This window comes from Ictalurus punctatus, chromosome 26 (genome assembly GCF_001660625.3).
Source record: "Ictalurus punctatus breed USDA103 chromosome 26, Coco_2.0, whole genome shotgun sequence".
Lineage (NCBI taxonomy): Eukaryota > Metazoa > Chordata > Actinopteri > Siluriformes > Ictaluridae > Ictalurus > Ictalurus punctatus.
The window spans coordinates 18321270-18344621 of record NC_030441.2 but is presented as its reverse complement, the minus strand read 5'-3'; the positions used below and the strand labels follow the sequence as shown (position 1 = coordinate 18344621).

The 23352-nt window shown below is 42.7% G+C and overlaps 3 protein-coding genes across 4 annotated transcripts in view; 1 reads left to right on the top strand and 2 right to left on the bottom strand.

Moving 5' to 3' along the window:
- exosc1 (exosome component 1) overlaps positions 1-1084 on the top strand; it is a 6368-nt gene extending 5284 nt beyond the window's left edge. The window contains exon 8 of the mRNA XM_017457115.3: positions 244-1084. Within this exon, the coding sequence (XP_017312604.1) occupies positions 244-350 (107 nt within the window). The 3' untranslated portion in view covers positions 351-1084. The remainder of the gene's footprint in view (positions 1-243) is intronic.
- Positions 927-3957, bottom strand: knop1 (lysine-rich nucleolar protein 1). The gene is made up of 4 exons (XM_017457093.3): positions 3828-3957; positions 2436-3202; positions 2177-2230; positions 927-1755 (listed from the first exon to the last, which is right to left on the bottom strand). The coding sequence occupies exons 2-4, from the start codon at positions 3180-3182 to the stop codon at positions 1444-1446; spliced, it is 1113 nt and encodes a 370-aa protein (XP_017312582.1). The 5' UTR covers positions 3183-3202; positions 3828-3957; the 3' UTR covers positions 927-1443.
- A 5694-nt stretch (positions 3958-9651) lies between these two features.
- Positions 9652-22242, bottom strand: gprc5bb (G protein-coupled receptor, class C, group 5, member Bb). 2 transcript variants are annotated; one of them, XM_017457092.3, is made up of 4 exons: positions 21626-22242; positions 17596-18675; positions 13046-13152; positions 9652-12949 (listed from the first exon to the last, which is right to left on the bottom strand). In XM_017457092.3, the coding sequence occupies exons 2-4, from the start codon at positions 18671-18673 to the stop codon at positions 12905-12907; spliced, it is 1230 nt and encodes a 409-aa protein (XP_017312581.1). In that variant the 5' UTR covers positions 18674-18675; positions 21626-22242; the 3' UTR covers positions 9652-12904. The 2 variants fall into 2 exon arrangements, with proteins under 2 accessions (XP_017312581.1, XP_047007233.1); XM_047151277.2 differs by lacking the exon at positions 21626-22242 and adding an exon at positions 18846-19559.
- Between the last annotated feature and the right edge of the window lie 1110 nt (positions 22243-23352).

Below are 23352 nucleotides of genomic sequence, written 5' to 3'. Positions count from 1 at the left end.
TCAGCTTTTTAAAAAAAAAAAAAAAAAAAAAAAAAAAAAAAAAAAAAAAAAAACCATTCATGGTTCCACACTTTGAAAATCTACCGGAAATAGACGCCCATCCGGTACCTTTTGGGATCCTCGTTGCTACACACTACGATTCGGGACGCGGCGGTTCTAACCCGAGATGATTTAGGACGGATAGAAGGGGCCGGACGCTTCCTCCACGAGAAGTCTGATTAACGCGCTCGCTCTGTTTTACAGGGGTACAGATGGTTCCCATCAGCTGGTGTGAGATGCAGTGTCCTCGAACGCACAATAAAGAGTTTCGCAAGGTGGCGAGAGTGCAGCCGGAGTACCTGCAGGCGTGAACGACCCCGAGCGCCAACCTTTACCCTCGGAACACACAGCTTCACACACTCACGCTCACACAGTGATGTAAATGTCACACAACTGGAATTCCTGGAGTTGGTAAACCCAGTTTAATGCAAATGGTATTAAATGTCATTAGAAAGGAGTGCTTTGACCAGTTAGCGTGAGTGTGAGCCTCATCCCATCTAACAGGAATCTCGGACTCTTCTTTTCCGAGGAACAAACTGGAGAAGCGAAACATGACCAGCTAGCTCGGGGTGGGCAGTCTTACCGGGAAAGGGCCGGTGTGGGTGCAGGTTTTCATTCCAAACAAGCAGGAGACACACCTGACTCCACCCGTTTAATCAGTTGATCTTGGCTTTCAGTAGACTCAGGTGTGGCTTCTGCTCGGCTGGAATGAAAACCCGCATCCACACCGGAACTTTCCCGATAAGACTGCCCACCCCTGAGCTAGCTCCACCCCCTCGCCCAGACGGGCGTTTCTGAAGTAATGCTGATTGTTTTTGTCTTTTAGCGTGCACTGTTTTCACGCCTCTGTAATGCACATGGACCGCTAACGAAATGCTCAGAGATGATTTCATTTGTGTTGGGTTTTTATTTTTCTCTTCTTTTCAGCCATGGCTTTATTCTGAAGTCTTGCTTTTTTTCTTCGGTTCTAAATGGTTTCATTTCTGTACACGGAGAGGTCATGTATTTACAGCAGTCTGAATGAATAAAGTGAATCAAAATACAAGCGAGTTGATGAAGTCATTCTTTTGAAGATGGACTGAAGTTGCTATAGATAGATAGATAGATAGATAGATAGATAGATAGATAGATATAGTTGGGGGGGGGGAAGAAAGAATGAAAATGACAGACATAATTAACTCTATCCACTTAACCGGCTTATACAGTTACTCAAAGGAAGCATGATGGTGTCAAAGTTAAGTTTAAGGCCTGCGGAAAAGAAAACGTTCCTGATTTGTTACTCGGAGCGGAAATGTAATGTTGCAGTTCAGTCTTTCTCCAGCAGGGCGGCTACACACTCGTGCACACACACTGAACACTAAGCAGGACGTGGGGGTTGATTCCACGCTCACGTCCGTCACCACATCAGTCATCGAACCGTGTCGAGTTCTGACTCGGAGCGTTCGCGTCGATATGAAACTTCTTATCGGGCGGCGCTGAGAACCCAAGTCCCGCCCCTCTGTTCTGAAAGTCCATTCGGCGGTTCTGTGCTTGCTCAAACTGTCCCAGAAGGCCTTGCTGTAGATTCTGCTGGCCCTCCTTTCCCAGAGCCATGTTGAAGCGGCTGGCGCTCTGCCCGATCGGCTGGCCGCCCTTCTTTAATCCGCCCATCAGACGAAGGAACTTCAACTGTCGCTCCGAGCTGTCGAACTGCACCGTGTCCCACTGACCGAAATTCTGCACACACACGATATGATTCTTTATACCACAGAATTCTGATGGGTCAGAAGGTGTTGATTAGTGTTCTATAACAGCAGCTCTGACGGTAGTGCAGCTGTAACTACATCTTCAGGACGGAGGACTTAACTCGTGTCATAGAACGTTCTACACAACTATAAATGGATAAGAAGTACGAGACGTTCTTTAGTATGTAACAGTGGATGATCGTCAGTAAATTACCGTGCTGTAAGAGGAATAAAACACTTCAGGAACGTGCTGTTATGAGAACACAATCCGTTTTAGAGCAATAACAGTGCATCGACTTCCATCACACCATCCTGTCACTGATTCATTTCCTGCAACAGCCTGACCCCGGTGTTTATTCCTGCATTTAAAGGCAGCGTGTGTATCTGGAGAAGGTGTGTGTGGGGATACGTACCGATTTGGGTTGCGATTCTTCGTCCAGGTCCTTTTCCGAAGCTGAACTCCGCGCCTGGAAATCACACGATAGCACCATTAGATCACTCATTTTCCTGTGTGTGTGTGTGTGTGTGTGAGATATATATATATATATATATATATATATATATATATATACACTATATCTCTCAGCTCTGCACAGAAAACAATACAATATAGACTTATATATTAAATATATTTCTTTCCCAGACTCTGTGATGTAGAATCTGTGTACTCACTTCATTATCCCCTGCTCCGTCCTCGTCCGTCTCTCCTTCCTCGTCCTTCTCCTCCGTTTCATCGTCTCCTTGTTCCTTTCGTTTCTTCTGCTTTTTTTCCCGCCCAGGTGGATCTCCGTCGTCTTCGGTTTCTCCCTCCAGCAGTCTTTTCTCCTCCTTCTTCTTCTTCTTCCTCGTCTTTCCTCCTTCCGTCTCCTGCTCTTCTCCAGGTCCAGCGTCCTCCTCGGTCATCATCTTCCTTTTCTTGCGTTCTTCTCCTTCAGCTGTCTCTCGTTCGTCACTCACTCCACTCTCCTTCCTCTTCTTTTTCTTCTTCTTCCTCTTCTCCTCCTCTTCGGTTTCTCTCTCCTGCTCTTCTCCTGCCTGAGCGTCACCTCCTCCTGCTTTCTTCGTTTTCTTCTTCTTTCTCTCAGTGTCTCTGTTCAGCTCCAGTTCTGCCGTCTCTTCTTCTCCTCCTCCTCCTTCGCTCATTTGCTTCCTTCTTTTCCCCTTCGCTGATTTTTGGGACGTTTCTTCGTCGATGCTACTCGAGCTGCCCTCCTCAGGCGACTTCTTTTTTGACCCTTTTTCTTCACAAACGTCCCTTTTGCCTTTTGTTCTCTGCAAGTCTTTTTGTGACATTGCTCCATCCTCTGTGCCTTCCTCTTCTTCTTCTCTTGCTCTCTTCATCTTCTTTTTCTTTCTCTCCTTTTCTGGAACTCCAACATCAATTGTTTCTGCACCTCCTTGACTGACGCCTTCCTTCATCTCTCTCGGACCGCAGCTTCCTGTAAAATCAACAAACAATTTTGGAAAGCCATGGAAAGTGCTATATACATAAACAGAAAACATTTTTTCCAAAATTTAATTCAGGAGTTTGAATTAATTGACTCACAGAGACATCATTCCTTCTTTACCAAGAGTGCCAATAATTCTGCCTGTGTGTGTGTGTGTGTGTGTGTGTGTGTGTAGGTCTTGTGTATTTTGACCGTATTGTCTCAGTGTTTTTATGTTTAACCCACCGACACACTGCAATGGACATCTGTGCTTGAGGATAAAAGTGGGTTTTAAAACAGTTAGTAAATGAGTGTGTCACGTGTCCACTTCATTACAGCCAAAACATCCCTCTGTCCCAGACACTGTTCAGTCTAAATGGAGTAGCTTTGCAGACATGTTGCCCCTTTTGTTTAGTTGAACAAACAAAAATACTCGTGTAATAAACAATAAACAGACTGCTTCTGCATATAGAGATCAGATTAGATTAGATGTCACACGTTCAAATTCGAACCGTCAGTGCTGCGTGTTCGCGTTATTATTTACAAAATATATATCATTAAAATATTGTCAATAAACCCACACACGCACACACAACGTACCATTTTAACTGTAAAATAAACGTATAATTCAACTTACTCAAAAACTACACGTTGGGAGGAAAAACCTCGCGTCCTGCACAACGCGGAAGTAACCCGGAAGTGCTTCAATAAGCTTCCTCGGGAGCAGCAGCGCGCATGTCCGTGGCAACAACAAACCCCGCTAGCAATATTTATCATAAAAAATGTTATGTAGTGTTTTTTTTTAAATCGTGTTTTGTATACACAGTGTGAAACAGTTAGTCATTAAGCGTCAGAAATACATGTGTGCACTTTAGCAAGGTTTAAAATAAATAAATAAATAAATAAATAAATAAATAAAAAGGTTAAACAGGGTCTCGTTGATGAAGGTGAAATGTAGAATCATAATTTCACCTCATTTATATATATATATATATATATATATATATATATATATATATATATATATATATATATATATATATATTTAAACACACAGACAGACACACACACACACACACACACACACACACACACACACCTATTATATAAATACACACGTTTATTGTTTACATTTACAGTATGTCAGTGTGTATACGGTTTCACAATGTTCCCGGTTGTAGCTACACACCACTTTTCTAATATTATTGCACATTAAAACGACACAAATCCTTCCTTTATCACACAAAAACACAATCATCATTTTTAATATTGTTATTTCCATATCTTCCATCTTCTGTTCCAAGCTCTGAGGCAAAATTAGTCCAGTTAAATCTTGTGATTTGTATAAATGTGAGATTTAGCTAGGCTATTTTATTATTATTATTATTATTATTATTATTATTATTATTATTATTATTATTATTAAATAATACCACGTGCAAGGTCAAACATTGTTCTAACACAATGACGAATTTCGTGTAAAGCAGAGATAAGCGTGCCTCTGAATTTCTACACAATATGTCTGGCTAACGTCTGACAGAAAAGTCACGTGAACTTCAACATGTAATAATCATGTCTTTCACGTGTGTACACACATGGACATCTCACACCTGCTGAAAAAAACAACAACAGTAGAAACCATCATAGAAATTCGAATGGTTTCCACTACAAATACCATTACAAACCATCATCTAATCAATAAAACCATTACTATTACTATTATTGGTCTTTAATGGTATTCACTAGACATAACATAGCCACCCATAGAAGGTAACAAATTACCAGTAGAGACCCTCAGAGACCATTAGTTTCCATTAATACCAATACAATTCCCATTACAATCATTAAAACCATTACAATTCCCATTACAACCATTAAAACCATTACAATTCCCATTAAAACCATTACAAATTCTGTGAGGGTTTCTACTGTTGTTGTTTTTTTTTTCCAGCAGGGACGTGTTGTGTTTCTCACATTTTTCACATGTAGGCCATGTGCTTTTATTGTCCGTGTGATTTTCTCATATAAATATTGCATATAACTTTTTCACATGTAATCACATATCATTCACATAATCATATAGTGGAATGTTCTCATAACAGTATTTCATTATTTTGACGAATGAAGGCTGAGAGAATGTATGCGTGTGTGTGTGTGTGTGTGTGTGTGTGTGTGTGTGTGTGTGTGTGTGTGTATAATATAAGAAATACATTCAGGTTGAATTCTTGCTCCACTGTGTAATGCTACAGGAGGGGAATATTATATATCATTATTCATGGCTGTAATCATTTTTAAAGACCATTGTTCAGACTATTACAGCTCCTTTATTATAGGAAGGCGTCGACGAGGATATTATTCAAGTTGATTCATTGAATTTATACAACCCCAATTCCGAAAAAAGTTGGGACAGTCTTGATGTCAGGGATTTTCTTGATGTTTGATGTGAACAATAACTGAAGCTCTCGACCTGTATCTGCATGATTTTCTGCTTTGTGCTGCTGCCACATGATTGGCTGATTAGACAATGTATGTATGTTCGTATAGGTGTATGTGTTTACTGTATCAGCTTATCGTTCGGGGGGAAAAAAATGGAACAGGAAGTCGGTTTGTGTGCCGTGGTTAGCTTTATTGTCAAAGAGGAGACACTGAAATCAAACAAACTGCACCATGTATTTCGCACGACTGTACTGTATGAACGTAAACACTTGTGCAACGATTAACTCTGTCCACGTCACGAATCCCGTCCACCGCACCCTCCACCCCCATCGTAATATGAAATGGGACAGTCCAGAGTCCAAACGGATCGTCCAAGTCTGCACCGTGTACAAACCCGAGGGTAAAGCGTTGGTGACGAGAAGAAGAAGAAGAAGAAGAAGAGGTGAAGGTGAGGATGATCTCGTGATCCCGCGGCGGACGAATAAAAAAAAAAAACGCTCCAGGGTCCAGGACAATTCTTCAGAAGCTTTATACCAAAGCGTGCAAAAATTACACCACTAACACCGCCATTGAACAAATGTGTTAGTTAACGAAAGCACGGACAACGTTACGATCCTTCGTCTAATTAAAGTGCTACTCATATTCAGTTACTCTTACTATAAAATAAGCCTAAATCTCAACACACTGCTCACAAAATAGTTACAAAAACTGCTTTTTCAAACGACTTTTAACAAGTTAGAAAATTCACTTCGGGTAAAGAGAGAGAGAGAGAGAGAGAGAGAAAGAGAGAGAGAGAGAGAGAGAAAGCGGGGGGGGGGGACCTATTCAACATCAAGGCTGGAAATGAACGGGAATATGCATTAGTACAGCATCATGTCTTAAAGTGCACAGAAACACGTCCCTGAATAGCAAAAAAAATAAAAATAACCACACAGACTCTCACGTCAGTCTTTCTTATCAAAACTATGGCCTTTTACTTTTACAAAATTCTTTAATAGTCTGTGTGAGGACTAAAATAATAATAATAATTAAAAAAAACCCCAACAACAACAACGATGGCAACAGAAAGTTATGGTGAAATCAAGAAAAGTTCACATTTTCTGATTGTCTTCATCCCTGTGTTAGGAATTAAGCAGATTTCTAACAAGTTTACCATCTAACCAAGTGATCCGTTAGAAAATATAAAAAGAAACGCCTTCTTTCTATCAGTAGAAATTATTTTATAGTATTAACATCATTATTGACTGAAGTGTTATTGGTAAACATATCCCAAATAGTGCTTTGTAGGAAACAGAACAGGCAAAACTGGCTAGTTAATATTAATACAGTACCGTTACGTCAATGCGATACGAGCTGCTTTCACACTTAGCGTTTTTCTTACAGGAATTAAGACGGAGGAATGAGGACGGTTTGTAAGAGGTGGCGCTGCTGGTGTTTTTTATTCTTTTTTTTTTCACAGCATTTTTCTTTATTTGTTTGAACACTCTCACTCCGGGTAAGCGCTTCATCCCGGTCAGGGTCCCGGTAAATCCGGAACTGTGAGATTGGGATACACCCTGGATGGGACGCCTGACCTGAGACAGGACACACACACACACACACACTCATTCACACCTAGGAGCAAGTTATCTTAGTTAATCCACTTACTGGCATGTTTTTGGGAGATCATGGAGGAAACCCACATGGACACGGGACAAACATATGAAACTCTAGACAGACTGTAAAATGAGCCCGTGATTGAACCAGGGTCACCGTGCTGCCTGTTATTTATTTATTTAATCCATTCCACCCATCCATTTTCCGTACCGCTTATCCTACAGGGTCGCGGGGAGCCTGGAGCTTATCCTAGGGGACTTGGGGCACAAGCAGGGTACACCCTGGACAGGGTGCCAACCCATCGCAGGGTGCAATCACACACCCATTCACACACTACGGACACTTTGGACATGCTAATCAGCCTACAGAGCATATCTTTGGACTGGGGGAGGAAACCGGAGAACCTGGAGGAAACCCCTGATACACTGGGAGAACATGCGAACGACGTTTGTAGGAGGCAAACCTACTAACCAATTTATTTAATCTTATTTATTTCTTTAAAACGTTAGATTTAACATATTGTCGCTAACTGCTCCTCTCATCACGCGCCGTGGTTCAGAGCAAACAAGCGCTGATTTCACGTGTTGTTTTTTTAACCCTATGCTCTTGCTCTTGACTCTGGTCTCGTCTCCGCTCCTTTCCTGTCATTGGTCCGTTACCTAACGTGCGCACCTGTTCGCAGTTCAGCCCTCAATTAGTTTGTCGATTTCTGCTCTCCCACACCTGTCATGTCTCATAGTCTCATGGTTGCTTTAGTTATTTTATTTATTTATTTATTTTTTGTGCAGTTTGCATGGTCGTGAATACAAAGTTCCACCGTTTTAACGCTCGGTAACATATTCATCTCCACCCGGCGTTGAGCTGAGGCTCATTCCGCGCACAGAGAACGGGTGCTAACGAGCGGGCGGTGGCGAAACGTCTTCGTTTGCGCTACAAACGTCCCTGCTGAACGAAGCGTTCATAGACAAGTCCCAACTGGGGGAACATGATACGTTGTGTAAAGCGTGTAGGCGCGATGTAAAGATCGCAGCGTCGGTGGTGTTGGGTGTTAAAATGAAGATGGAAAGAACAGTCTGGAGAGTATTTTACGAAAACAACGGCAGTAAAAGGAGCTCTGATGCTCACCTACAAGACCTTGTCCTCACCTCTTCAAAAAACAGCTAAAGACCCACCTCTTCCCTGAACACTTAACCATCCCATAAAAAACAAAAAAACAAACAAAAATAAAACCTTACTCTGGCACTTTCACCTCGACTCTGCGCACTTAGCTTCTTCTAGAACTCAATGAATAGATCTCGCATGGTGGCACTACCACCTTTGTAAGTCGCTTTGGGATAAAAGTGTCCGCTTAAATGAATGAATGTAAAATGTAAAAAAAAAAAAAAGTGTGGAGAAGTGTGTTTTCTTTTCTTAGGGGTTCGGAGCGACTCTGTTTTTATTTACTGATTAATTTATTTATTTGAACCAATTCTCCATGACCAGTCTCCACACTTCCCTTTGCCTCATTTGTGTTGATCACGTTCCGTGTTTTCCCCGCTTCCTGCTCAGCTTTTTCATTCTTTGCTCGTGTTTTGGTTTCTGATCGTGGACTATCCCTGTCTGATGCGGTCTGTCCGCTCTCTGAACCACCAACACCCCCACCCCCAACCCCACCCCCCACCCCCCGCTGATGATTACTGCGTTTGCTTCGTTAAACAACAGGACACGCCACTTTCGTCCCGCCTCCCGCACACGCATTTTACACACCTATCAATTTACATAAAGAGGACAAGTTACTAACAGCAGAAGAGGAAAAATAAAACAGAACAAGGATAACAGAAATACAATCTATACACAAGATATATAGTCAAGGAAAACAACCCCAACAACAACAACAACAACAACAGTTCCGTAGCGTTCGTAATACCGTCTTAATACCGTCTCGCAGTACTGTACCAAAGTCTAGAGAAATGCAGTGAAGCTTCGATACCTTCAGAAATAATTCAACTTAATGTTTTCTACATGTAAGGATCTTGTATAAAGAGCAGCGAACAAAAAGCGAAGTCAGTATGTGGTGTGAAAACACTGCCTTTAAAAACGCATCAACAGTCTATAGATGTATAATCTGTATCCATGGCTGTAACCACGCGTTCTTTTGGGGGGAGTCGTGTCCCCCTCAATGTTGAGGAAATACCAATCTGGCCCCCCAATATACAGCACAAAATATTTACCATATGTCCCCCTTTAGTGAACCCTGCCAACGGATCTGTCTTTTCTTCATCTATTCTATTTATTCACGTCTATTCCTTTTTAATATATTTCCGTTTGTTAAGGAAACAGGTGTGTGTCCCCCCCTCCAGTTGTACACTTGGTAGCGCCCAGACTCAACGCAAGTCGGTTGATATATCTGAGCAGCTCAGTCTGTAAGAAATGGAGACCGCAGCCAAGTGTAGAAAAGTGCAGCAGAACATGCGAGCTTTTATTCAGACAGTCAGTAACTAGATCCCTAAATAGTAGGTGACTTTAGCTTAGTGTAGAAGGAATCATACCATGGCTTGGTTTGTTCTTAACAACGTCAATGAACTGTTGATATTTGCACACTCGCGAAGGAGGCTAGGCTAACGCCAGGTCCAGTTTTTGACCGTTAACGTCACCTTCACTTAGACATCCTCCCGCCGAGGTCGTGTGAACCCTCCCGCTGTGACAGACTGTTATACATGCGAGAGAAAGTGAGGAAATTGCACAGCATTTCCTTCCTTTACACTACATTTGGGCTAAGGACAGCTAAGTGGACCCCCCCATGTCCATACCATGGTTACGCCCTTGTCTGTATCATTTGTGCAGTTTTAAAAGCTGGGAAGGTTTTTTCTCAGCATCTTGGAGAATCTGCCGCAGTTCTTCTGGAGACTCTACAAGTGTTCTAGTGCATAATACACTACTTTCTTTACTGACACGTGACAAACGCTGTTCTGTAAAACTGAATTACATTTTGTTCTGGCAAAAACAAACAAACAAACAAAAAAAACATTTGTAGATCTAAAAAAATTGCTCTTTTATTTGCAGACGAATCATCTGAGACAAAATCCGTATTTTAACAAAAGAGATTTTCTATTTAGACTTTTGTGCGGTACTGCGTGTGTAAAATATTTCTACGCGTTAATATTCACAATGTACTAAAGATGAATATTGAATATACGTATTTGATTCGCCTGCACGGAAAATGGAAACTTGGAAACTCGCACGCTCCGCGTTCTCCGAATGTTGCTGTCACCTCGGTTGTGGGGTTTGTGTATGGTGTAGAGTTTTCAGACGAGCTTCTCTGGCGTTATTCCGGATGAAATGTAAAGATTCTTTTCAGGAAAGCACTGAGGGACGTCACACACTTTTTAATCTCACGAACCAATCGGATCGCAGCTCGGCGGGCAAGCGAGAAAACACGAACACGGAGGATAGCGGTGGGAGAAATAAATCCGCCTTGTCAGGGAGCGTGTATGAGGAGATTTACAACGCCTTCCGCCAGAGATATTTTAACGTCGGAATGCAATTAGAGATAATAAATTGCCACTGCTGGGATATTTACTGGTTTCTGAGGACCCGCTTCCAATAATGCCTGCAGACAGTGGTGTAAATCAGTAGGTATCAATCTGTCCACAGACTCCCTCAGTGGAGATTTACAAGCATAATGAATTATTATGTAATTAGTATTTATTGAGTTCTCCGCATTATTTACCTTCACGACTCAATAATTGTTACCGCATATTGTAGCCATTATGAAATTTGGTACACAGATAGAGGACAGTCTGAACTGTTACTACGCCAAATTTGGAGTGTCTAACTCAATCCCTCTAGCACCACCAACTGTCCAAATTTGCTCTCACGTTTATGTTGAAGACGTTTAAACCGTGAGCACTAGAAATTCGTGATTCCTCTGAGTCCTTGGCTCGAGACGATTCGAATGCACCCTACGACGCCATTTTCCGTCATGAAAACTTTTCCACCATTTTTAATTTTCTGAAAAACCTACTTTTTTTTTCAAACTCGTCCAAGGCCGTTTGTCCGACTTGCACGGGAATCGGCCGGCATAATCTAGAGACACTCACGACAAAAAGTTATTCACGGAATTTTGATACACCGTACCGCTTTCGAATGGCGCTTCAACGAATTCGCCGAAGCGCACACCAAAATGGATGCGAGGGTATATCTCCGCAACGCTTTGAGGGACTGTGAGGAACTTGGTACGTGTCATCAGCATTAGGCCCTGAGGTTACGTGCAATGTGTTGGCACACAGCCCCCTACTGGTCAGGAGATAGCAAAAACTACTTTTAGGCTTATAAATCTTGAACGCTTTCTTATCAGGCCCAGGTAACGATCATGCCCAGATAACTATCATACCCAGGTAATTATCATGCCCAGATGCTACCTGAGCAGTTTCAGAGCAGCGCCACATACTGGACAAAATTTCTAAGAAGTAGCTATTTTGAATGAACGTGTACTTTTTCTAACTCATACACTGCTGATCGGACTCTAACCAAAAACCACGTCACAAAGCTTCTTTTGCCGCTCATGGTGCCGATAATTGGCTTGAACCCGGTATTGCTGCTTGCAGCTATGTTTTTTGTGTTTGTTTTTCTCAATTCCCACCGAGTCACTCGATTTCGATGAGAAACTAGCGGAGGTAGATGGACGAGAGAGATTTGTCCATTTTTATTGCTGAACCCCTACGCTAACAAAAAAAAACAAAACATGACATCAGCACGTACACTTCACTTGTGTAAATGTGGCTGGTTCGGTCGCAGTAACATTTCAAAATAGCAGCACCCAAAAATTCCTTCTTTGTAGATATATTTTACGTAGCAATAATATTCCTTTGGAAAATGAACGAATAAGACATAAGAGGAATTTTAGTGAGTTCCTCTCATGAACGTATTTACGATCACGTTTTGGAAACTCTTGTTGTGCGATGATATTCTGGCTATTTATTTGGAGCAGGAGCGTTTGAATTTGAAACTTTCCACTCACATGTTTTAAAATTAAAATTAAGTTTCATAAATCTATCCATCCATCCATTTTCTATACCGCTTATCCTACAGGGTCGCGGGGAACTTGGAGCCTATCCCAGGGAGCATGGGGAACAAGGTGGGGTTCACCCTAGAAGGGGTGCCAATCCATTGCAGGGCACAATCACACACATATTCATACACTACAGACACTTTGGACAAGCCAGTCAGCCTACCATGCATGTCTTTGGACTGGGGGAGGAAACCGGAGTACTGCAGCACGAAGAGAATGTGCTAACTCCACACACACACAGTGTACCCCAAAAATAAATCTAATCTTTAATATTAATAATAATAATACTGGCTAGTGAGCTTCTACTAATGAGCACTGATAAGAGCGTTGGTCTAGTTACAGTGTACGTGTCACGTGAGACGCTTCAGTAAGAAAGAAAGAAAGAAAGAAAGAAAGAAAAACGCCTGGTGTGAAAGCAGCCGTAATTTGTTACCATCCAGTGCAACATCACTGCGCAGTCCACACGCATTCCATCGCTCAGGTTCAGGTTAACTTATAGAGATTATTACATTATTACAATATCATATGAAAGCACAGCTTAAGTAAAACTATTAGTTTACGCTCTCCACACTGTATGCCCTTTGACCCTGTGACATCACACAGAGTGTGTCTCATCCGGGTGATTATGGGATTCACCACAGATGCCTTCCTGTGTAGTTTGGGGGAGCCGTGGGAATCTGTGAGACAGGAAAGCAAATTAAGTAATTAATTAATAGCGTGTTCTGTAAAAGAGTGTGTGTGTGTGTGTGTGTGTGTGTGCGTCACATATTCACCGTTCCTCCGTTCATGAGCAGGGCCATCTCTGTGGGCTGGTACACGTGGCTTCGGAATTGAGGTGTGGGTCGTATTACTGTAGCGTGGTAACCTCCGGCCTGCATGCCTATCTCACACACACACACACACACACACACACAGTATTGTAGTCACCCAGTGTCATGTCTGAACCCATTTTACTAGCACTGGACTGGTGAAACAGAAAACTTTCACATTATATAACACATTATGAAAATCTTTATTTAATAAAATGTTACTCACGTTTCAGGAAGGCAATAAGCCACGAGTGTGCGAGCATTACAGCGATTTTATCACACGGCAACAAAAAGCAATATGTTCAAATCCAACGTTTAGTAACTAATGGAATTTATCATTGACAATGTATTCGCAATAAACCATTCCTCCACCATGCACCGTACAGTAGCCTGTTAACGCTAAACCTCGGTCGCTAAGCAACATAACCGGGTAGGATTCGAGTATTCTGTCACGGCTGTGATTTGGGCGTAGTTCAGTATAACCGCACGATTGTGAGCGCGATGTTATTTTCATTCCACAGTTTTATAAACGAGAAGTGAAGTGAAAATCATTCGGTTTTCTTTTTTCGTGTTTCGCGCAGCCAATGGAAATAGATCCCAAAGAAACTCCCCTCACTTTATAGCATGCCGACCAGCTAGCTAGCTAGATCACACTGATTGGTCTGTCTCTGCAGAATCTCATCCCATTCTGTCGATCTGGTCTTCGTCTCGTCGTCTCATGGCCTGTCCAGGTGAGAGTCGGGAGTCTGACACCCGGACTGCGCTTTCTTCACTACTCCAAGGACCTCTGGACTTGGTAATCACGTTGCCACAGTTTTTAGAATCAAATTCAAATACAGGATCCTGCCCATAGACACGTTCCCGTGCTTTGAGGTCCAGTTATTAAAGATTGAGATTCTGGGTCCTGTTGCTTGTGCTCTGGTGTACAGGTGCATCAAATTGCACATTGGAAATCAGTTCCTCTCTGATGCAGTGTCTCACTATGATAGATTGCTGATTCTTGGGGATTGTAACATTCATCTCTGTTGTCCAGTTAAACCCGTGGTAAAAGATTTTTTTTACGTCTTCTAGAATGCCTGAATTTTGCGCAGTTCGTCTCTGGTCCTATCCTCATACTTCAGGTCATACGCTAGATCTTGTAACGCCTTCTGGTTTGTCTGTAACTGATCTCGAGGTTGTCGATTCTGCTATTTCTGACCATCATTCAGTTGTGTTTGAATCTGTTCGTTTCCGTCAGTCTCTGAACATCTCTCGTGTCATCCACGCCTCTTCGGATTATTCTATCTGGCTTTACACTTTACAGATGCTTTTAAGAATGATATGGATACCGTGGAGCTGGTTGAAGTTTTTAACTCTTACTGTAGACACTATCGCGCCAGGAGAGTTAAAAGGGAAAGATACTCTTCAGCCTTGGCTCAACGATTGTACCCGAGCTCTTCGACAAGAGTGCAGAACAATGGAGCAAAAATGAAGGAAAGGCAAATTGCTGGTTATCAGAGGCAAAATCATTATGTCTCTCTAAATTAATATCTGTGAATGCAAATAGGCCCAAAGTATTGTTTAATACTAATGATTCTGTGTTAAATCCTTCTCGGGCTCGAGTCCTGTGATGAGTTTCTGAATTTTTTCTTCTTTTGTTATGCCTTCAAAATGGGATCCTAGTCACTAGTACCAGCTAGTCTTAAACATGCAACTGTGCAGCCTTTGCTTTGAAAACCTCAGCTTGATCCAGCTTTACACAATAATTATAGGCCTATTACCAAATTGCCTGTTATCTCAAAGTTGCTGGAAAACGTTGAACTACACTCTCATTTGAATTCTTTAAATATCCTAGACAAGTTCCCGTCAGGCTTTAGATCCTTACACAGCACTGAATCCGCCTTGGTAAAGGTCTCTAATGATATTTTGATTTCACTTGACTCTGGTACGTGTGCTGTGTTGGTTTTATTGGAGCTTAGTGCTGCTTTTGATACCATTGACCGTGGTATTCTTTTAAATTGTGGCAGTAGTGGCTGAGTGGTTAAAGGCGGTGGGTTACTGATCAGGAGTTCAAGCCCCAGCACTGCTAAGCTACAACTGTTGGGCACTTGGACAAGGCCCTTAACCCTCAATTAAAAACAATAAAATAAATCACTTAGAGTCTGTTGTTGGCATCCATGGTCTGGCTTTGCAGTGGTTTGGCTCTCATCTGAAAGATAGGACTTTTTCTATAAACATCGGGAATTTCTCTTTTTCCTTTTCGCCCGTGTCGTGTGGTGTTCCTCAGGGTTCCATCTTGGGTCATTTGTTGTTCTCCCTTTCTATGCTCCGCCTAGGTTCTATGTTTTAGAAATATAGTATTTGCTATCACTGCTATGCTGATGATACCCAATTATATTTGCCAGTTAGGGCAAATGGTAGCACCCCCTTTGGATCCATTTTTAAATGTCTCGAGGACATAAAATGTTGGATACCTACTAATTCTCTTCAGTGAAATGAAAGTAAAGCTGAGGTAATTATTTTGGGCTCACCCACTGTTTCCTCTGTTCTTGAGGCCCAGTTAAGGTCGTCTTTCCTTCAATGCACGTTAACATGTCAAAGATCTCGGAGTTATTTTTGACTCACACCTACAATTTGATAAACAAATCAGTAGTGTGGTTAAGGGAAGTTTCATTTAAGGTCTATTAGAGTTCCTCTCTACAAAAGACCTACAGACTGTGATTCATTCACTTAATACAACAAGTCTACGGTAACTCTGTACGTTGGCCTTCCTCGGTCTGCCTTCTCTCGCCTGCAGACTGTGCAAAATGCAGCAGCTAGATTTTTAACAGGGACTGAAAGTTGATAGTTCACTGTTTTGGCATCTCTTCAGTGGCTTCCTGTCAAGTTTAGAATTGATTTTACGATTGTTATTCATGTATACAAAGCGCTTTCTGGTCTTGCTCCACAGTACAGAACACTAAGGTCCTGTAATCAACTTCTTTTATCTGTCCCCCGCTGTCGTACTAAGACAAAGGGTGATCGAAGCTTTTCTGTGGTTGGTCTCTGTGACAGTCTCCCCTTTAGCTAATTTTTGAATCTTCTCTTAAAGCTTATTTTTATTCTTTGTCTTATGATCTTTGGATCAACTGCCGTTGTTGTTTTTTTTAAACGTGCTTTATTAATCAAATTGGACTTGACGTGACTTGACTGGAACGTTCGCATTAATAGGTGGTTCCGGTGAAAATGGCGCCCCCTCTTCCTGTTCTTCTTCATCTGACACGTGTTCATATCTTAAGTCAAGAAGTTACATTCGGAAAAAATGTATCTAGATGATGACATCGCTAACTCTACTATAGTAACTGTTGGACTGTTGGAATCGGAACTTTTTCATCCGATCAAATTAGTGGACAGGATCTAACTGTTGTATACAATGCCTTTGAAAGTGAACAATCAGATTTGAGAGCTATTTCATATCACGCTTAGATTCTATCTTACTAACAGATATTATTTTGTTGCCATCAACGAACAAAAATCTGCCGCTGTTACTAGAACTTGAGGTGTTCCTCAGGGTTCGGTCATCAGCCCTCCTCTTTAACATCTTTACATGTTAAGCTTATGTCCTGTTGTTTTTTTACTGTTATGATACACAGATTTATGTCAGTATGGAATCTACCACATCCCTGCCACTTCTGGCCTGTCTTCTATTGAGTGTTCCTGACATGTGACTATCGATAAACTCCAAAAAAACCTAACATTTGAATGATTGGCCTCAAGTCCTTAATCTCCAGTTGTCTGGAGCACTCGACCTCTGCGGCACTTTTGAATCCCACATTAGAGCACTCAGCATAAATAATAAATGTGATTTTTCATCTTTGTTATTGTTTGGACAGATACGGTTTGGGGAAGTGGTAGCTCAGTGTTTAAGATGCTGGACTATTGATTGGAAGGCTAGGAGTTCAAGCACCACCAAGCTACCACTGCTGGGCCCTTGAGCAATGCCCTTAAACCTTGGGTGTATAAATGTAAGTCGCTCCGGATAAGGGCGTCTACCAAATGCCTGCGTGATTTTGCGATTTTACCTCAGAAATTAACGCAAAATCAAGGAAACGCCGCAGTATTTTTTGCAGATATGGGCCAAGACGTGGAGTCAACACAACGTGCATTCAGCCAAAGGCTTCGTCGATTCATGTGCGTCGAACATGAGTACAGCTAAAATGTCTCATTGACTAATAAACAGTGCAAAACAATTAGTAGTTTTCACCAAATAAAAAAAAATGGCAGCAAAATCAAGCATTTCCAGCTGCAACGATCAGAAAAAAACGTCGGGCGAAATCCCGTGCAGACTGATAAATATTTACATTTTCATCCCTGATTAAAGCTCATCTTTGCATTAAAGCTTATCACTTTCACAATTTACAGATTAATAAACAAACTGACAAATTTAGTGAAGGAGCACCGATGGTATCCAAGTAGTCTGGCTTTTGTAATCACCAGGAACAACAGTTACACGCTCATGCTTAAATAATGTGACGTGCGCAAACGCACAATTTTACCTGCGCTGTGCTCCTCTACGGAAAATGCCTGTCTTTCCGTGTATGCTGCTCTGTGATTGGCTGGCAGCTCATCATCATCGCGGTAACCATGTGAAGACTGCGGTTGCCGTGCGTCGTAGTAATCCTGGCACCCTTCATCGCCCCTCTGACTGGTCAGTCGCAGACACAGGTGGGCTTCTGGGATGGCATGGAAGAGCAGCAGTGCCCATCCCTCCATTACTAAGGCTATGGCCAGAGCGGGTTCTTCACCATCTGTCTCACTGGTCATGGCGCTCTTTCCAGGAGTGTTACCGTAGAGGTAAAACCCGAGCCATGCAGCCCAAATGAGCAGGGAGACGAGACAGGAGAGGAAAAGCCAGACACCATTACAGCTCCATTGGCGTCTCTTCTTCCTGGCTGCGTCATCTACATGCCTTGCGCCACACAGAAGGACCGTGAGCGAGACCGTTGTCGATGTGAGGAGCAGTGCCAACGCGTAGCCGCACACTAGTGCAAAGTCCAGTGGTGGGTAATGGCAGGCGCTGTGGCCCTCGCGCGCCACCGTCAGCAACAGCCACTCTCCGCTGATGACTCCCTGCACCAGCGCAATTCCCAACGCCAGCACCGAGAGCGAGCCACCTGACGGGCTGCGTTCCCCTGTCGCGAGCTTCCGTAACCGCAGTGCCTGGACCAACAGGCACGAGAAACACAGAGCGAAGAGTGAGCTCCACAGCCCACGGCGCAACATGCACACCGTCTCGCCGCGTCCCACCATGAACGCCAGAGACAGGCAGAACAGACCCACCGTACTCAGCAGCAGCAGCAGGAGAGGGCCTACACCGCTACGCCGCTCAGGCTCAGTCACCATTTTCAGCTTCGAGAGGAGAACGGCGAAAAGAACAAGAGCCGAAACGGCGCCACCACATGCCACGGCCTCTAAAACAACCCCCCACACAGACTCGAGGTCACACAGAAGCCGGTAAGATGGATGGACACCTGAGCCACACCCTTTGGGAGGGGGCGGAGATTCTAGAGGAGATGCACCCGCACCACAGACGAGCAGAGAGAGGAGGACGGTGAGGGTGGGAATTATCGCCATGGCTGCAGAGGAGAGAAAAAAAAAGTTTCACATGCAGATTATTTTGAAGATATATAACTGATATGTAGCACACTGTATTCTTTGGCTTAAGTTACAGTTTCTAAGACAGCACTGCAATTGATCAAACCATAAAGTATGGAAATATAAAAAGGCACATAGAGCAGAGAACTACCACAAAGAGCAGAGACACAGATAATCCTGTGGGTGAAAACAACTCGAACAAACAGAAGGACCACAACCCGTCAAATTACATCCAAGTGTATCCCTGTTGTGCAGAACGTCATGTCCGAATGTACCACTTAAAAAAGGCTCCAGCAGTAGAAGACCACGACACATGGCCCTGTTGGCAACAAAAAACGAAATCTTTCCAGTGAGCTCAAAACTGGACCTCTGAAGATAAAAAGTAAAATGCTTGATTAGATACATCAGGTTCTTTTTATTTCAAGTTGGCGCAAGCAAAGTGTGTCCATGGAGCCATCCTGACTGGTGCCAAGAATACAAGCTGGTGACAGTGTGTCTGTGTGGAAAATGTTTTCCTGGCACACATTTGATACTCGGACAGAGTGCCCGATGTGACCTCCTCGGAATAAAGTCTATAGGGTGGGGGGATGGATGGGTACGACCTGTCAAGGGGCCTAAAATAACTACTAGTGCCCCTGCTGAACCACAAGGCACGTCCAGCATAATAATACACCAGGTCACATGACATGTAGAAGGTTCCAAGACTCTGGTGATGGATTTTCATAGCAGAGTCCCTGAAACTCGACCCCATCAAGTAACAGAAGTGCCCTGTCGGATTATGTCAGATCACGCGCTTGAATCTTGATGATGAGTCCAAGAAAAGAAAATTGGCAGTGGGAGGGATTGCAATGCTGCATTACTCGCTCTCTTCCTTGCTGAAAAAAAAAAAACAATAGAAACCCTCATCGAAATTGTAATGGTTTTAATCAGGGGTGTCTGATCCGGAAAGGGCCGGTGTGGGTGCAGGTTTTCATCTTGACCAAGCAGAAGCCACACCTGAGTCTATTGAAAGCCAAGATCAACTGATTAAACAGGTGGAATGAGGTGTGGCACCTGCTTGATTGGAATGAAAACCTGCACCCTCACTGGCCCTTTGAGAATAAGATTGGTCACCCACTGTTTTTAATGGTTATAATGGGAATTGTATCGGTTTTAATGGAAACTGTCATGGTCCCTGTGGGTCCCTACTGGTCATTTGTTGCCTTCTATCGGTGGCATGTCATGTCTAGTGGATACCATTAAGGACCAATAATTATAATGAATTGATGGTTTTAATGGTATTTGTAGTGGAAACCATTAGAAACCATTTATGATGGTTTCTATTGCTGTTTCAGCAGCGTTGTCAGTCAGACAACACGCACTAGGCCTAGTTCACGTTCTTCGATGTGGTATCAGATGTTCGTTTCGGTGCGTATTAGTTGAAATCTGTACAGTATCGGACTGATATCCGATACCACGAATGGTAAAAAAAACAAAACAAAAACAAGCAATATTTTAATATATCTTCCTCTCTGTATTTTCATGCATGAGAGATGTCCAGCATTTCTCTCCTAACTAACAAAAGATCTCCCTGCCGAACAGACCACCACAAAAAACCATCACAGAAATGCTAATGGTTTCCATTATAAATGCCATTACACACCATCAGCTGTTAACCATTAAAACCATTACCAAATGGTATTGCATAGTAGGACATGCTAAGGACTTGGGTCCTTAATGGTATCACCTACAGTAGACCAGGGGTCGGGAACCTATGGCTCTCGAGCTATATATGGCTCTTTCAGTGATTGCCCATGGCTCAACTACATATGACATATTTTTAAATATTACATAATTCATAATCGATGGCCGTTGGTCATGTATACACCAACCCGTGGCACAAGCTCTAATTTCACTGGACAATGTGGAGCAGAGAGTTCATTTCCCGGTCTAATTCATAAATCGGTTGAAAACTACATAGCTGGTCTGTTTTCATAAAAAATAAAACCAGTAAAAAAGAATCGAGTATCGTTGCTTCCAGTCTGAACGAACATGCGGATTTGCGGATTTGGAAGTCGCATTAATGGTAAGTAGTATTCAGTTTACTCTTACTTAAGAACTGCATCTTGTATCGATTTACAATTTGATGAAACGATCAGAATTGGTTAAAGGAAGTCCAGTTAGTCCACCTACAGGCCATTAGGTGAAGTGCAGGCAGTTAGGTCAAGAACATGCACACTGTCAAAAGGCCTTTATTACAGTACCACTTTTTTTTTATAATTACGCAATAACAGATAATAACAATAAAAAAAAATCATAACTGAAAAGATTCCCGACCTCTGCACTAGACAAACCATACCACCAATAGAAGGCAAAAAATGACCATTAGAGACCCACAGGGACCCATTAAAACCAATACAACTCCCATTAAAACCATTATGAGGGTTTCTATTGTTTTGTTTTGTTTTGTTGACCCCCCCCCCCCTCCAACAGCAGGGCGGTACAAGGTTTTATTTGATTTGTGCATTAACATTTCTTCTTGCTCATGCTCTCCTGACCTCCGGGATGGACGGATGATGTCATACTCTTTTGTTTTGTCTCACGCTCCAAGAGGCCTCCCGGTTGAGCTAGGCCAACGGGTTTCTATGACAACCGGAGACATGCGTGGGATGCCCGACACGGAAGTGAGGCGAGTTTATATAAGGAGCGATTACCGTGACAACCGCGCACACGCGCGCGCGCACACGCACGCACACACACACACACACACACACACACACACACGGCATTGCAGCAGTACAATTGCTTTTGTAATAAGCTAACGGTTTAAGACCCCTCTCTCTCTCTCTCTCTCTCTCTCTCTCTCTGTCTTTTGCACATTTTTTTCCTAAAATGTCTGCATACACATCCAGCATTAAGGAGATCAGATAGATGTTAGAGAAACTGTTGTACCTTTGCCTGGATGAAATTATCCGAGAAGACACCGAATTTCCCCTCTTATGACGCTTCAGGCGCGCAGTTTACGCACAGCGCTTATCCAGGCATTATTCATCTGCGCCTTCCAATCAGCGCCAACACAACAGCAGGAAAATAACGCGCACCCTGAGCTCAGGGCTGTGGATCGCTGCTAAATCTCCTCACGCTGCCTAAACGTGTCGGAGGGGTGGCATTGTCCTGTAAACAGCCTGTTTACACCCCGAGACAGAAAATAAAAGCAACGAATAAATGAGATCCTGCTGGGAAAATCGGTGCGTTTCCAACGCGGTGCGCTCGACGTTCTTCCTTTTTTCCCATCTACACGCGATATTCCGCTCAGAAAAGGGTTAAAGCACGATGTCACCTCTCTCTCAAACCGTCAGTGAGGTATGTGTGTCTGATAGAGAGAGGGGGAGAGAGAGAGAGAGAGAGAGAGAGAGAGACAGAGAGAGAGAGAGAGAGAGTTGTCCGTTTCCCCGGATGTGGCCAGTGCACTTGAGCTTAACGTAAGCTCCCCTCTCTCCCTCGTGCAAGGATCCTTCTGGCCAAAACTCTCAGAAGAACCTCTCTCTCTCACACACACACACTCACACACACACACACACACACACACGCGCGTGCATAACACACAATCCCAAATGTGCATCCCACGTGAGACGCCCTAAAGTGGATTATGCAATAGATTTGTGTGTGTGTGTGTGTGTGTGTGTGTGTGTGTGTGTGTGAGTGTGTGTGTGTGTGGTCTTGTCCTGCTAAGCAGTCAGAACTAATCCTGTCTCATTTTCCCCCTTTCATTAACAAACAAACGACAAAAAAAAACAAAGAAGTTATTCTCTATTTTGTGCACATTTGTGTAGTGTTGTGTGTAGTGTTGTGTATTTGTGTAGCGTTGTGTATTTGTGTAGCGTTGTGTATAGTGTTATGTATTTGTGTAGCGTTGTGTATTTGTGTAGCGTTGTGTATTTGTGTAGTGTTGTGTATAGTGTTATGTATTTGTGTAGCGTTGTGTATAGTGTTATGTATTTGTGTAGCGTTGTGTATTTGTGTAGCGTTGTGTGTAGTGTTGTGTATTTGTGTAGCATTGTGTATTTGTGTAGCGTTGTGTATTTGTGTAGTGTTGTGTATTTGTGTAGTGTTGTGTATTTGTGTAGCATTGTGTGTAGTGTTGTGTATTTGTGTAGCATTGTGTATTTGTGTAGCGTTGTGTATTTGTGTAGTGTTGTGTGTAGTGTTGTGTATTTGTGTAGTGTATTTGTGTAGTGTCATGTGTAGTGTTGTGTATTTGTGTAGTGTAGTGTTGTGTATTTGTGTAGCATTGTGTAGCGTTGTGTATTTGTGTAGTGTTGTGTGTAGTGTTGTGTATTTGTGTAGTGTTGTGTATTTGTGTAGCATTGTGTGTAGTGTTGTATATTTGTGTAGCGTTGTGTATTTGTGTAGTGTTGTGTGTAGTGTTGTGTATTTGTGTAGCATTGTGTATTTGTGTACCGTTGTGTATTTGTGTAGTGTTGTGTGTAGTGTTGTGTATTTGTGTAGCATTGTGTATTTGTGTACCGTTGTGTATTTGTGTAGTGTTGTGTGTAGTGTTGTGTATTTGTGTAGCATTGTGTATTTGTGTAGTGTTGTGTATTTGTGTAGTGTTGTGTAGTTGTGTAGGGTTGGTGTTGGTATTGGTGGTGGTGGTGGTATTGGTGTTGGTGTTGGTG